Source organism: Marmota marmota, unplaced genomic scaffold (genome assembly GCF_001458135.2).
Source record: "Marmota marmota marmota unplaced genomic scaffold, marMar, whole genome shotgun sequence".
Classification (NCBI taxonomy): Eukaryota; Metazoa; Chordata; class Mammalia; order Rodentia; family Sciuridae; genus Marmota; species Marmota marmota.
In genome coordinates, this window is record NW_025999968.1 from 54,083,350 (window position 1) to 54,097,119 (window position 13,770).

Genomic DNA, 13,770 nt, shown 5'->3' on the forward strand with positions numbered 1-13,770 from the left:
CTGTATAAAAGAGATGTGTATAAGAGACAGGTATGGGGAGAGTCAGCCAGTCAGCTGCTACCTGGACCTGGTTGATCTAAAAAAGAGTCTGCAGACCAGAAAAGCCAGAACGTGGGCCCTTCCCAGTGGGGCTGCAGGAGCCCTCAGTTAGCCTTTGCCTGTGCAGAAGAATGTAATCGAGCGTAACAGGAGTGCTGTGTCCCAGTGACTAGTGGCCACAGTGCCAGTGGCGTGTTGCTCCCCTCATGCCCTGCCCAGGGGTAGGGCTAGGCCACCCCCTTGGAGGATGTCCTGTTGATTGTAATATACTTCTGTTGCCAAATAATGGTACTATTTAATTTTCTGTAAAAGGGAGACTATATTGTCTGTTATGTAATGTTTGTGGAGTTCTAAAAACTACTAGACACTACTGTAAATTGTAGACTTACGTATTTGTCTAAGGTTTGATAAAGCAGGGCCAAAACATTAGGTTTCTCTTTTTGTTCATTTAAAAGAAATTGGGGTTGTTTTGCTGTTTGAGTGTTTCTTTGGCACCTTATTTTGTGTGAAATGTTAAATTTTANATATATATATATATATATATATATATCTCACATTTTATTTATCCATTCATCATATATCTCACATTTTATTTATCCATTCATCTGTTGAAGGGCACCTAGGTTGTCTCCATAGCTTAGCTATTGTGAATTGTGCTGCTATAACCATTGATGTGGCTGTGTCACTGTAGTATGCTGATTTTATTTTTGATAAAAACATAAAAATCTTATGCCCTTTTCTTAGTTGTTTGAAGTTTCAAAAATAAATTAGGGCTGGGGTTATTGCTCAGTGGTAAAGTGCTTGCTTAGCATGCTCTAGGTCCTAGGCTTAGTCCCTAGCATGAGAAAACAAAAACAAAAACAAACAAAAAGTTGTCATAACAAAGTTAGTTTCTCAGACTACACCTAGTTCAAGTCTGAAGAGGTCCACTTGTAGAGCCTGGAGGATGGGAGAAATCAGGTTGAAAACATAGTATAAAATGTGTTGAACAGAAAGCTATGTAACCAAGCTTAGTAGTCAACATGATCACAACAAATACTTCTTCTAATTGTAGATACTTGTTAATGCAGAAAACTCTGTGAGCTCAGAAAAATATAGAGGAAATATAATCACCTAATGGAGATCTTCATCTACACAAAAGTTGCGATGTCATTTCTGTATTTTCCTGTGTGTGTAAACCCAGGAATTTTAAATATTTTGTTATTTAATAGCTAAGGTGCTACTGAGCATGCCCCAGGGACAAGGAACTGTTTAATCACATAGTTTATGTAAATCCTCTCACAGTTTGTCATTTAAATCAGCTCTACCTATTTTTTCCACAACCTGACTTTAAGTTCTGGATAGTGTCCAGTGGTCTGACTGTATACTAGTTTACCTTAACTTGTTTAAATAATCCTGAGTGGCCACAGGTTTGGATTGTTTTTAAGAATCTTCACCTTGAATTTTCACAAGGCTGTGAAGAACATCACTGTCGGCAGCTCTCTGGGGGTACCCTGATGACTTCGGGAGGCTATTTGGAGTTTCAACAGTCCCCCTTTTTGTGTGTATGTGTCATCAACAGGAAGGAGGTTGAGTTGATTCTGAAGGCTTTGGGGACCAGCAAGAGGGTTCCCTGAAAGATGCACCAGCTGTCAAGTTTCTGCAGTTCCTTGAAGGTTTAATGTGTGATGTGGGTGAAAGCAGGTGGGCCTTTCTGCAGTCAGGAGGCAAGTGAGGACAGTGATGACCCCTGGCAAAGCAGGAGTGCAGGGAGGGGAGGTGACACACCTGGCTGTGGAGAAGCCCACTGAAGCAGGATGCAGCTTGGGTGACAGGTTCTGTCTCCTCGTGTTGGAGGTCTAGCGGGTCCGTGATCAGGCCTGGCCGGTTGGCTTTGTCTTTGGCATCACTTGGCTTTTGTTTCCTAGTGTGGCTGTTCCGCTTTTGCCGTCTGCATCCAGCGTGCCCAGCATGTCCAGTACGAGGAAGAGGGCTGATTAGGATTGCACACCTGTTGCTGGCGAGGAAATTCAGGCAGGGTCTGCATCATTTCCTCTCTTCTTCCTGGGACACAGTCCTGTGGTCAGGAACTGCAAGGAGTCTGGTGGTTCATGCCCAGTGAAAAGTTGGGGAATGGCCAACCAGCAGTCTCACCACTCCTGGCTCCTGGGAAAGTACTGAGAGCCTCAAGTTCCCAGTGGGTTCCCTTTGGCTGGTTGGCCAGGAGGAAACCTAGCTTGAGCGCCAGGCAGAGGACACATTGTCTCTGCACTAGCACACAGGGAGTAGCCCTGGTCATGCCACTGTCAAGACTTCCCAGCTGCAGTTCTCTTGCCTCTGTTTAAGCAGAAGCAACTCTGGGAAAGAAACCAGTCTGTTGGCCAAACACTTTTGTAGAGCAACCAAGGAATGGGTACTGGGACTGCTGTCCAGCAAATGCTCTTCTTGGTTGCTGAGAGGTGAAATATATGGCAAGAGCTGACCTGGAAGCTAGCATGGCTAGTGGGTGAACTGAGAGCATCTTAGGGACAAAGTGGGAAGGAATATGGGGACTTGCATCAGCTCAGCCTGCTGGTTCTAGAAGTGTGCCAGGGTGTGGTGTTAGGATATGGTGGCAAGCCTGAGACAGGAAGTGGCAGACCTGGGTCCTGGGTTTGGCCCACCTGCTGTCCAGGTATGTCATCCTGAGAAAATCTCCAAAGCCCCCTTATCTTTCCTCATTCATAAAGTGGGTTAATGTTGGTCCCACCTGTATCATGAGATTCTAATGAAGCTTAAGTGAGATATACACAAGATGCAGCCTTGAAAGCTACAGTTTCCCACAATAAGCGTTATTCCAGGATAAAAGTACTTCAGCAGGGAGAGGCCTCCCTGGAGAACTTCCCTGGAGTCATCCAGTGATCCACTGGGGAAGAGGAGTTTTCAACACCCCTTAAGAGCCCTGAGCTGGCAGGCAGCACCAGACAGACTTTGTTGAGTGACTGTGTGTAAGTGCTGTGTTGATTAATCCATTCCTAAGAGTAGTCTATGCAAACCAAATTTCTTCGTGTTTTTTTTTTTTTTTGTAACTATGAGACAAGGGGGGACAATGGAAGAAAAATATGAAGAAAGAATCCTTGCACATCATTTTAAAAGACAGTAAATATAATATAGTCTCTTCAGGAAGCATTTATTGTTGCTCCATGTTTAAGAATTTTCACTGACAGAAAGCCAACACTTTTAGATACTCTCCCGCATAGCCCGGGTCAGCTTTTGAATCTTGGTTTTTGCAGACATATCAACATATTTCTCTCCAATACGGACAATCATTCCACCCATGATTGCTGGGTCAGTCTAGGAAAGAAAACAAACCAGACACATGAAAACATAAGGACATTATTTCACTAATCAATTGGAGAAATGAAAAGTGCTCTGAAATGACTTAATGTGCTATACAGATATTACATCTAGAAAAATGTGGATGTAAAATTATGCATGGAATCAGATAATCATTTATATTTAAAATACACTTACAGAGCTAACTTTTCATAAATACTCTCTGCTGCCATTTTAAGATTTGAATAACCTGAGGAAACATACCATATATAATTAAAAACCTACCTTAACCTCCAATTTCAAAACTTGGCCTTGACTTAGGAAGCTCTTCAGGACTGTCTTTAACTCAGAGAGAACAGCTTCAGGTAAAGGCTGAAAAAGAACAAATCATCCATTAAATGTGGACAAAGCATTACAGAATCCTCCATAATTAAAAGGAAAAAAAAAAATAGTGAGCACAATTGCCAAGACCTGCCTTGTAATCTCCTGCCTTAAATACTAGGAACTCTGTTGGGGACACACACTCCCGTCAGTCTGCTGGCTCAGGCACGTGGGCCCTGCCACACAAGAACCCTGGCAAAGCTCATGTTCAGCACTTCAATTACTGTCCATAAACACTGTTCCCTTCCTGTCCCACCCACGAAGGACAAGTCAAGTCCAGCAAAGCAGAAAATGCGGGTCTCTCCTCTGGCAGCCCTGTGGTCAGGGTGTGCACCTATCACTTCCTGACAGGAATAGCTGCGGGTGAGGCTGGCTCTGTGGGCTTTCAACTTCCCAGCTCTATCACTGTCTCCGCAGGTCCATGGCTACCAGCAGCTCTGGCAGACCACTCCACTCCTCAACCTCACAGAGAACCAGGAATACCTGGCTTGTCCCTGAGGTCAGCATAACTCTGCAATCTGCATGTATAGAGCAAGTACCCCAAATGTCCAGGCTGCATTCCCTATTCTCAGCCTCAACTCTACTCCCAGTTAATGAGGTGAGAATGAGAGAGGCTGCTGCAGGAAGGGCCTCTGTTATCACAAACCTACCTCCCCAGCCAAGAGCTGGCAGAAACTCCTTCCATCTTCGTAAAGACCTAATAGTATCTTTGGGTGATGGTGGTGAAGTATGTCAGTGTCTCATCAAAACACTCTTTGCTGATTTTGAGATTGGAGACCTCTGAAACCCGTCCACACCTTCCACTGAGATGTGTACTGAGTGGCCGGGCACTTTACACCCACCACCTCTCGTAATCTGGACAAGGCAGTGAGGCCTGTGGTTATTAGTCTAACTTTAGCCGTGAGAGAACTGAGGGTCAGAGTGGTTAAGACACTTGCCTAAAAGCCAAGTGAAGATTAACACCACTATTTGCAACCAGTCTACGTGTTCCTAACTAAAGCCTGTGCACTTGTTAATAAAAACACAACTTTTCTCAAACAGCAGAAAGTTATTTACCCAGGTCTACAAACATCAAGAACCTTAGTGACAGCTGGTCCAAGATACTTTTGCAAACTAAGCATGCTTTACAAAACCATACCCTTGTCTGCACTTAAGAACGGTCTGCAGCAGTGCATGGCTATGGGGACAAGTGACTGCCTCAACTGTGTGGCTCCCTGTGAACATCCCAGCTGGGACTGCTTTGAGCCAGGTACATGTTTTTGGAGCACCAATTATGTACTGAACTACAAATACGCACCAAAACGCCTCTCTTTGAAACTCTGCTTTTTTAGAGAGTTGGAGCATTCTTTTAAACACTAGAAATATTGATCTAGATGAGGTCAAGTGCTGTTCACTGCAAGTAAATCTACCATATTCTTCTGATGTTTAAGCCCCCTAGACTGTATGAACCAAACTAAGTTAGGAAGGAAATACATATTTAAGACAATAACAAAATTACTTCTGGGGAGGTAACACAGTGTAGCTTAAGGAACTGGGATTCTGAAAGAGGCTTGCATTTAAATTCAGGTCACACTTTGTGTGACTTTGGGCAAAGTAGTTAATCACCCTGGGCTTCAGTTTTCCCTCTGTAAAATAACACAATTATACTTCTACTTCATATGGATCTTCTGATATTGAATCAAGTAATGAAGTACAAAGTACATGGCATACGCTAGGGTTCAGTAAAGGTGGCTGGGGATTAAAAAGTCCTAGGGCCCATCCACCCTACCCCTTCCCATTCATTGCCACATCAGTTGAAAGATTAGAAACTCTAGTTTAAGTAAACTACTTAACAGCATACTTAATGGCACTTAATAGCATAATTCAAACTTATAATGGAACTTAAACCACAATTTTCTAACATATTTCAACGTTCTTTACGTTAAACCGGTCTATAGTCTTTATGAGTAATCACTGGTATAGAAACACTAGTGAAATCAACATTGGCCCTTCCAAAGCAGAGGTTCACAGAAGCTCATAACAAGGATACAATAAACCTCCAAGTGACAGCACCTTCCCCAATTTCTTGATTTCCCGTTTGTTAAGGCAAATGCAGCAGCAGCAACCCACTACTTACAGATGCAGTGGTCACTGTGCAAGGTACTTCTCCACGGTGTACACTCATAATGGTAGAAAAAGCAGAAACGATGCCATGGGCATTGTTTAGGCGGCTGTTTTCAGCAAGCAAGTCTGGGAAAGTGAAAGAGTCTCAGTGACATGACATGACACTTAACAGCTTTCTCAGTAACCTATATTCACCCAAAAGGCAAACTTTGATTTGTGGCCTTAAAACATATTCCATGTCCTTTAAGAACATGAATGAAGACAACTTGTTATTTAAAAGTATATTCAAATATACTTTATTTCAGTACATAGTTTAAAAAAAAAAAAAAAAAAAGACTGCCTTGACAAGCATTAAATTAGTGCTGTGTGTTTGTGGTCTCCCCCACTTGGATCTGCAGCAGCCCTCTTGCAACCAGGCTGCAATCTGAAGTTCATGCTTATGTTACAGATTCTAACTCCCAAGCGAACATACTGTCTACACTCAACAGATAACACTTTTTATTTTGATATGGCCATAAACCACAGGTATCCTCCGTGGGTTGAAACTACTCCCTGTCAGCACATCTCAGTATCCTTTAGACTGTGCTCTTCAAACTTAATGCACAATTTGCTTGGGAAGCTGGTTAAGATGCAGATTTGGACTTGGCAGGTTGGGATGGGTCCAGAGATTCTTTACTGCCTATAGGCTTCCAGGTGATGGTGATGCTCTGAGTCCAGAGAGCACACTTCCAGTAGCAACATTTTAAGAGAATATAGGGGAAGAAGTCCCAATACTTACTGATCAGATTAGACGTGATGGGGGAAAACCTCTCTTTTGCTGTCATGTCATTTAGGCTTTTCATTTTGATGGAACGCTTAATATACGGATTCAGAATATAAGCCGCTACTTTGGGTTCCTTCAGGAGTTGCTGAAAGTACCAAAAGATAACTTAATTCTTTATAGCACAAATGATCTCAGCTGCCACAGTTTCTTTTTTCTTTCCCTCCTGCTGTGTTTCTTTCTTTCTTTTTTTTTTTTTGTGGTATTTTTTGTGATTGAACCCAGGGATTCTCTACTATTGGGCTACATCCCAACCCTTTTCATTTTTTGAGACAGGGTCTTGTTAAGTTGCCCAGGCTGGCCTTGAACTTTTGATTCTCCTGTCTAGTCACCTAAGGAGCTGGATTACAAGCGTGTACTACCACACCCAGCCACATACTCACTTTCTTACGACTTACAAAAATCAGCACTTACAAGCACGTATAAAGACAAATTTATCATATAATATGTTTCTCCAAATGACTTCAGGAATATGCTGTATGACGGTTTTATATAAGATAAAATGATGTTCCTTGGAAAGTATTTAAAAATACCTTATGATGTTTCTGAAATATATGTTTTCTAAGAAAGATTATAAAAAATTAAGCAGCCAAAGGCTCACTTTACTTCCTATCTTAATGTATTTAATACAGGTGAGACTCTGGCTCTAGTTTTTCCTCCAAGGCAGACCTAAATCAGGTGCTCCGACAGCAGGGCAGGCCTCTCTCCCATTCCCTGAGAGGGGCTGCATCCTGGCAGGTCCTGATTCTTCTGCTCTGCTTTAACAGAGCTCACAGGATCAACCCAACTTGTGAGAAGTCTCTAGTGTTTCCACGGCAGCCTCAGTGGTCTGGAAGGGAGAATGGACCAAACATGGAAGTGCAATGACCATGGGAGACCACTATGGCCCCATTTTGTTCAATGACAAATGTCTTTCGTTAGTGAACAGATGCAGCTTCTAGCACCTTGCTGCTCTGGTTACAGACAAGAGTTCCAATGAACCAACAACCACTCTTTCCAGGCAGGCATCTTTGAGTTACACATCTCTATGTGATTTCCAATTACTCTGCCAATACTTCTGCCCAGGATTTGGGCCAGAATCCTGTCTCTGAGCCATATTGCTTGTCACATACTGCCATCCAGTGTACAGATTTCCACTGGAATGGCCCACAGAAAGGACACCCCTGTCAACAAAAACTGAACATGTATTCCAATAAAAAGCATCTTAGAATACGTGGTATCTATTTTTGAAACTGTTTCTGGTGGATCTTCCAGGGCTGGACAGTTAAGAATGGCACTGGATAGTCCTATACTTCTTCCCTCAGTGTCCCCCCAAATGCTAATTTTCATTTATAAAGGGTCTTATGGTAACTACCTCCCTCCTTTTCCTCCATGTCACGACTGATTTTCAGGTTTGGGTCAGAATCATTCTAATGTCCATGACCCAGGTCATTCCTTTTGTTGTAAATATGAACTTAATAAGAGCATAACTGATAAGCAGCAGATGTAACTGTCACCTCCAAAAAGGCCTCTGTAGATCCTGTGTGTTTCTGACACCCTCCCCTGATGTGGCTCTTGCAAGGAGGTTCAGCCTGCTGCCTCTGTGAAATCTAAGAGGACCAGCTAAGACCTTAAGCATATTTGCAACAATTGGATCAAGGAAGGAATACAGAGCTAAACTTATTCTGTTAGGACAAAAGTTACAATAAGAGTTCAAAATAAAAAGTGAACAAAATAAGTGGCATAGAACAATATTTGTAAAGTGGGGCTGGGGCTGTCGTTCAGTGGTAGAGTGCTCGCCTAACATGCACGAGGCACTGGGTTTGATCCTCAGCACCACATAAATATAAAATAAAGATAGTGTGTCCATCTAAAACTAAAAAATAAATATTAAAAATAATACTTGTAAGGTATTATGATTAATGTAGAATATAGGTATTATTCTATACAAGTAGCCTATGAGGTTTTTTTCCCTAAACAAAATAAAAATCTTTAGAAATACATGGATTAGAAGATAGAAAATTTCTTTTAAGCATACAATTAAAAAAAATTATCTGGGGAGACTACATACTAGACTGTCTATTTTCTCTTCTTTCTTTTTTTTTGGTACCTGGGATTGCACTCAGGGGCACTTAACCACTGAGCCACATTCCCAGCCCTTTTTGTATTTTATTTAGAGACAGGGCCTCACGGAGTTGATTAGCACCTTGCTTTTGCTGAGGCTAGCTTTGAACTTATGGACCTCTAGTCTCAGTCTCCTGAGAAACTGGGGTTACAGACATGTGCCATCGTGCCCGGCTCTCCTTCCCTCTCTTAATGTGGACCTGACTGCTAGAGGTGGCAGCTAGAAAATCTAAGGAGAGGAAAAGTAACAAAATGTTTAGAAACTTCTAGACTTGAAACTTAAAGCACAGATTCTCTGGCTTAAATCACTAGGTTTGAAATTCAGTTTATTCTTTTCTTTTATGTAAATAAAAGTGAAGATAAGCTTCCAAGGTGGCCTCCCTCCTCTGCAGCCAGCTCTCCACCTCACTGGGATGCTCTTGCTCCCCTCCTAACTCTGCTGCCCCAAGGCTCTGCTCAGCTCTCTTCTCATGTCTTGGGAACAAAATAATTAAAATCCAAGAAAAAGGGCTGGGGTTGTGGCTCAGTGGGTAGAGTGCTTGCCTAGCATGTGTGAGGTACTGGGTTTGATTCTCAGCACCACATATAAATAAATGAATAAAATAAAGGTCCATCAATAACTAAAAAAATAAAAACAAAAAATCCATGAAAAGACTTCATCTGAAAAATAAATTATAGTAAAACAAAGTTGTAACATATTATAAGACTATTTTGAAAACACCTGTATTATGAGCACATTTTTTTCAAAAGGCGACCTTTTAATTCTCTTCTGAAATGATGATTTTTCTTAAGTTACTAACTTACATTTTGACTTTATACTTCTACCTTTTTTTTTTTTTAAATATTTTATTTTTTGCAGTTGTAGTTGGACACAATAACTTTATTTTATTTATTTACATGTGGTGCTGAGGATCGAACCCAGGGCCTTGTACGTGCAAGGTGAGCGCTCTACCACTGAGCCATAACCCCAGCTCCACTTTTATCTTTTCTCATCTGGAAATCTTGGTACCTAATGTGAATATTCTTATATGTGTCTGCCTGCCTCCACAAAAATAGTTTTAGGAAACAAAACCCAATATTATTACCAACAATATGTTTCTGAAGAACAATGTTTTTGTTTGAATAATTAAAGGAACTTAAAAATGCAATAAACAAGAAAACCACTTACCGCTACCCTCAACAACTCCTTTTCTACTTGTTCCAGTTTATTCTGTTTAGAAGCAGCAGAATAAAGAGCAGTGGCATAGCGACCTTCAATGCCGTATACCTGAACAGGTGGCTTCAGACAAAAGGGTAGACATAAGAAAGAAGGAAAATCAATTAAGATATTATACTATAAAGCAGAATTAAACATTTATAATTTTAAAAATTCATCTCATAATACAAAACAATTTAATTATGTCACCAAAGAGCTGTTCTAAATGGCAATTCTCAAATTAGGAATATTTTCTTAGTCAGGTTCCTCTATCTTTGAGTGTTTAATTCTTCACTCGTGAAATGAGGGGTTGGGAAGACATAGTGTCTAAAGACCCTTTGAGCTCTACCTCATATAATTTAGTTATTTTAACTACTTTAAACTTTCTTTTAAACCAATTAATTTAAAAATGTACTTATGATTCCCTTGAACTCAGTAGCTGTTCAGTTCCAAACATGGGAGATTTGTAACTCTGATGGAAGGCAGTTTGAATATACTGGAGCTAGGGGAAAAAAAGCACTAAGACATATTATAAATTTCTGCTTACAGAGCCTCACCATCAATGTTCAATTTAATAGAGCCCTTTGCTAATTCACAAATCACCTGAGGTTTGACATTTTTACATATGATCTGCTACCATCAACATATGACCGCATGTGCTTAGTGGTGCTATGAATGTAGCAGGAAAGCCAGGCTCTGAATAAGAATGATTTAGTTTTCAGACCAGTTCTAAAACCACGCTGACCAGTTCTAAAACTTTAGGCAAACTTCCCCTAAACCTCAATTTCCCCCTTTGTAAAATGGGAAAACCAACTACTCCTTATCACTGTTACAGAAGTTTTAGGAAGTTCTTGAATGAAGAGTAAATAAGATTCTTCCTAATAGTTTTGAGAGATTTAGGCTGGTGGGGGTGTAATAGTCACTTTTCAAAAACAGTGGTTCACTAAAGACACTGGTATTTTGATCTTTGATGCTATTTTTCCAAGGAGGGGATTGGCTCACTGTTGAGTGGAGTGAGCAGGTTAGATAGCCCAGTTCTTTTGTAAGGTGAGATCTGTTCCTGCTCCCTGTTAGTGAATCTATCTTCTGTCACATAAGAACTAATAATTAAAGAAAGAATTAAAGTAACGCATGAAAATGCAGTCAGGTTGTCACCAGCTGGTAACAGGGTTACTATGAGCTGTTGGCATTACTTTTCTGTCACTCACAGGTCTCTCTCTTCATCAGAGGTCAATTAGGCTACTTCTGCATTGAAAGCAAGGGGCTGGCAGATCTTTGAAATGGCTAGATGTTTTGATGCCAAGTGGAGTAGTCCCTTTGTGCTGATTTAGTGCAGAGCAAGGGTATAAGTAGTGACCATCCCTTACTAGCCAAGGTGAAGGGAAGCACATGGAGCTGCAACAGAAATTGAGATACCTCCATTTAATGTCAACTCCTATAGTAACTTACTGTCAGAATATGGTGTGTCATTTTATTTTGTTGGATCTGTTTCGTGCATTACAAAAAAGCAAATAAAAGCTGGCATACCTATTTTGGAGGGTTAATTGGAAAAACATGAATTTTTTAAAAAAGTTACTATATTTAAAAGTTATGTGTAGGCTCATCACATAGCAAGCACTCAACATCAATCCTTTGCCCACATCAAACACATATCACATTTTGGGAACCACAAACTATGCAAAGAAAGGTTTGGGCAGTGAATACACAGAAATCCATACCCTAACTGTATTGCTATTTGACTCACATACTTTCATCTGCTTTACATTACAAAAGAATATAAATTAACATACCCTCACAAGCTTGGTAAATGGTCTGACCATAGATGTACTGAAGCATCGCACCTTTAAAATAATCAAGGAAAATGGGTCAAACAAGGTTACTCGAAAATTTCTGTATTTAACTCAATAATAAAAATATTTTTAATGACTTCTAAACAATTAGTTTCATATGCTTCTCTGTATTATCACAAAAATTACACAGGGTGAACCGCTCTTTATTACCTGGGAGTAAATTCCACCAATGAGAATCATTTCAAATAGCTTGGGAAATTGCCTTCACACTAACATCCCAGTTTGTTGGAATGGGCTAAGGCTTACACACACTAATGAGGACGCAAGGGAAGGACGGGGGAGATACAAAAATAACGTTCAGTGAGGGCTACTGTTTCAAAAAACTTTAACATTTTTGGCACTGGTATTACCACACTCTTGGGAAGAACTATCATAAAGTGGGAGGACTTTGGTCATCACGAATATACTTTCTCGGAAATCCAAACGCTATCTAAAAATATTCATTATTTGAGTATTGTAGTATAAATAATAAATATTCATTATTTGAGTATTGTACCGGTTTGATATGACAACAGGCCCTAGTTCTCAGTTGGCATCTTGGCCATCAAAGGCCAGAGCTGGAATCCGACATTTTAAAAAAATCACCTGCAAGGGCACAGGTCACCTTCATATTCTTCAGCACAGGAATGCACTATGTCAGAATTCTCTCTGAGGATTAAAAGACTTCTAGCGCTCATGGAAAAATTACCTAAGCTGCAAAGGGTGCTCGTATGTAAAGCACCAGGATGGACACAGCACAAGAGGCACACATTTTCCCCAACTCCGTCCTGTTTGACTCTGTCGGTTCCGAGCTCAACACTTACTGTTGAGCAGCCAAGGACGGGTCGTTTAGGCGTTTCTGTCATTTTTCTTTACGAAAATGAAATGTACTTTGCGAATATTCCGGAGCATTACCAGTGACCCCTGACAGGTTTCGCCACCGCCGCCGCCAAGCAGCCCTCGGAGCCCGGGAAGCCCGGTCTCGGTCTCCGGTCCCCTCCAGCCAGGGGCCTCCCGGGGCAGTGTTCGGCGGACTCCAAGGTCACAGCTCGCGCAGCCCCGCGCCCACTAACCCGCTGGTGTCCACGGGGTCGAAATGAGGGCCTGCCTGCATCGCCCGCGCTCGTCAGGCCCCACGACCTTGAGCGGCGGCCAAACTACCCCAGCAGTGGCCCCGCACCCTGGCGCTCAGCAGCTGGTACCGGTCACCCCAAGGGGCAACCTCCTGTTGGCTTCTCTCACCTGCTGTGAGAGCCTGGAGGCTGTTGGGGCGGCCATCTTCTCCCGGGTGGCTGTAGGTCAAACCCGGGTAGGAAGCGAGAGGGGAGTGAGGGCGCAGGCGCGCGCCAGCGTAGCCGCTAGGCTCTCTGGGACATGTAGGCGCAGGTCGCCAGGACGCGTGCGCGATGACGTCTGCGGACCGGGAATTGTAGTCCTTAGAAATGAGGGAAAAGGGAGCCAACCAGAGGTCTGAGGTGGACTGATGGGCTCAATGCGTCTGAAAATGAAATCCTGGAGTCACTAAGCGGCCCTCAGTATGGGTTTGTTGTCTCTAGTTTTAAAATTTACATTTAGATAAAACACAGTGCCATTTGTTCCATTCACAATCATCATAGCATCTACCATTTCTCCCTAGCATACCAAGCATGCATCAGCTGTATAACCAAAGCAAAACAAACCAAACAAGAACAAGAACAAAGAAAAACAAACAAAAGAAAAAAGCAACACCAAAGGAGCCCTGTAGTTCCAAGAGCAAACATCACATTCCGCTTACCCGAGGCGTGACTCGCCTTTCAGTCCCCTGCCCTCTTCCTCCACCTGACCTGACCGCTACTCTGTTAGTTTGTGAAGGTGTGTGAGATTCTGGTGCTTAAATGTCTCTTCTGTGTAGAGAAGAGTCTGATATGAAACAGAAGAACCTGGATTTTAGCAAATGCGACGCGGAAACTTAGCACCTCATGAAAAAAAAAAAAAAAAAAAAAAAAAAAAAAAAAAAAAAAAAAAAA

General features: G+C 41.8%; 2 protein-coding genes across 3 annotated transcripts in view; one reads left to right on the forward strand and one right to left on the reverse strand.

Moving 5' to 3' along the window:
- Itsn1 (intersectin 1) overlaps positions 1-177 on the forward strand; it is a 168,020-nt gene extending 167,843 nt beyond the window's left edge. Inside the window, exon 41 of the transcript XR_007347748.1 lies at positions 31-177. The gene's annotated coding sequence lies outside the window, so the exon portion shown is untranslated. The remainder of the gene's footprint in view (positions 1-30) is intronic.
- Positions 178-3,168: 2,991 nt separating this feature from the next.
- On the reverse strand, positions 3,169-13,117 carry Atp5po (ATP synthase peripheral stalk subunit OSCP). 2 transcript variants are annotated; one of them, XM_015478726.2, is made up of 7 exons: positions 13,007-13,117; positions 11,726-11,776; positions 9,909-10,019; positions 6,596-6,725; positions 5,831-5,943; positions 3,619-3,705; positions 3,169-3,351 (listed from the first exon to the last, which is right to left on the reverse strand). In XM_015478726.2, exons 1-7 carry the CDS (start codon positions 13,040-13,042, stop codon positions 3,238-3,240), a joined length of 642 nt encoding a protein of 213 aa, XP_015334212.1. In that variant the 5' UTR covers positions 13,043-13,117; the 3' UTR covers positions 3,169-3,237. The 2 variants fall into 2 exon arrangements, with proteins under 2 accessions (XP_015334212.1, XP_015334211.1); XM_015478725.2 differs by lacking the exon at positions 13,007-13,117 and adding an exon at positions 12,589-12,997.
- Positions 13,118-13,770: the final 653 nt, after the last annotated feature.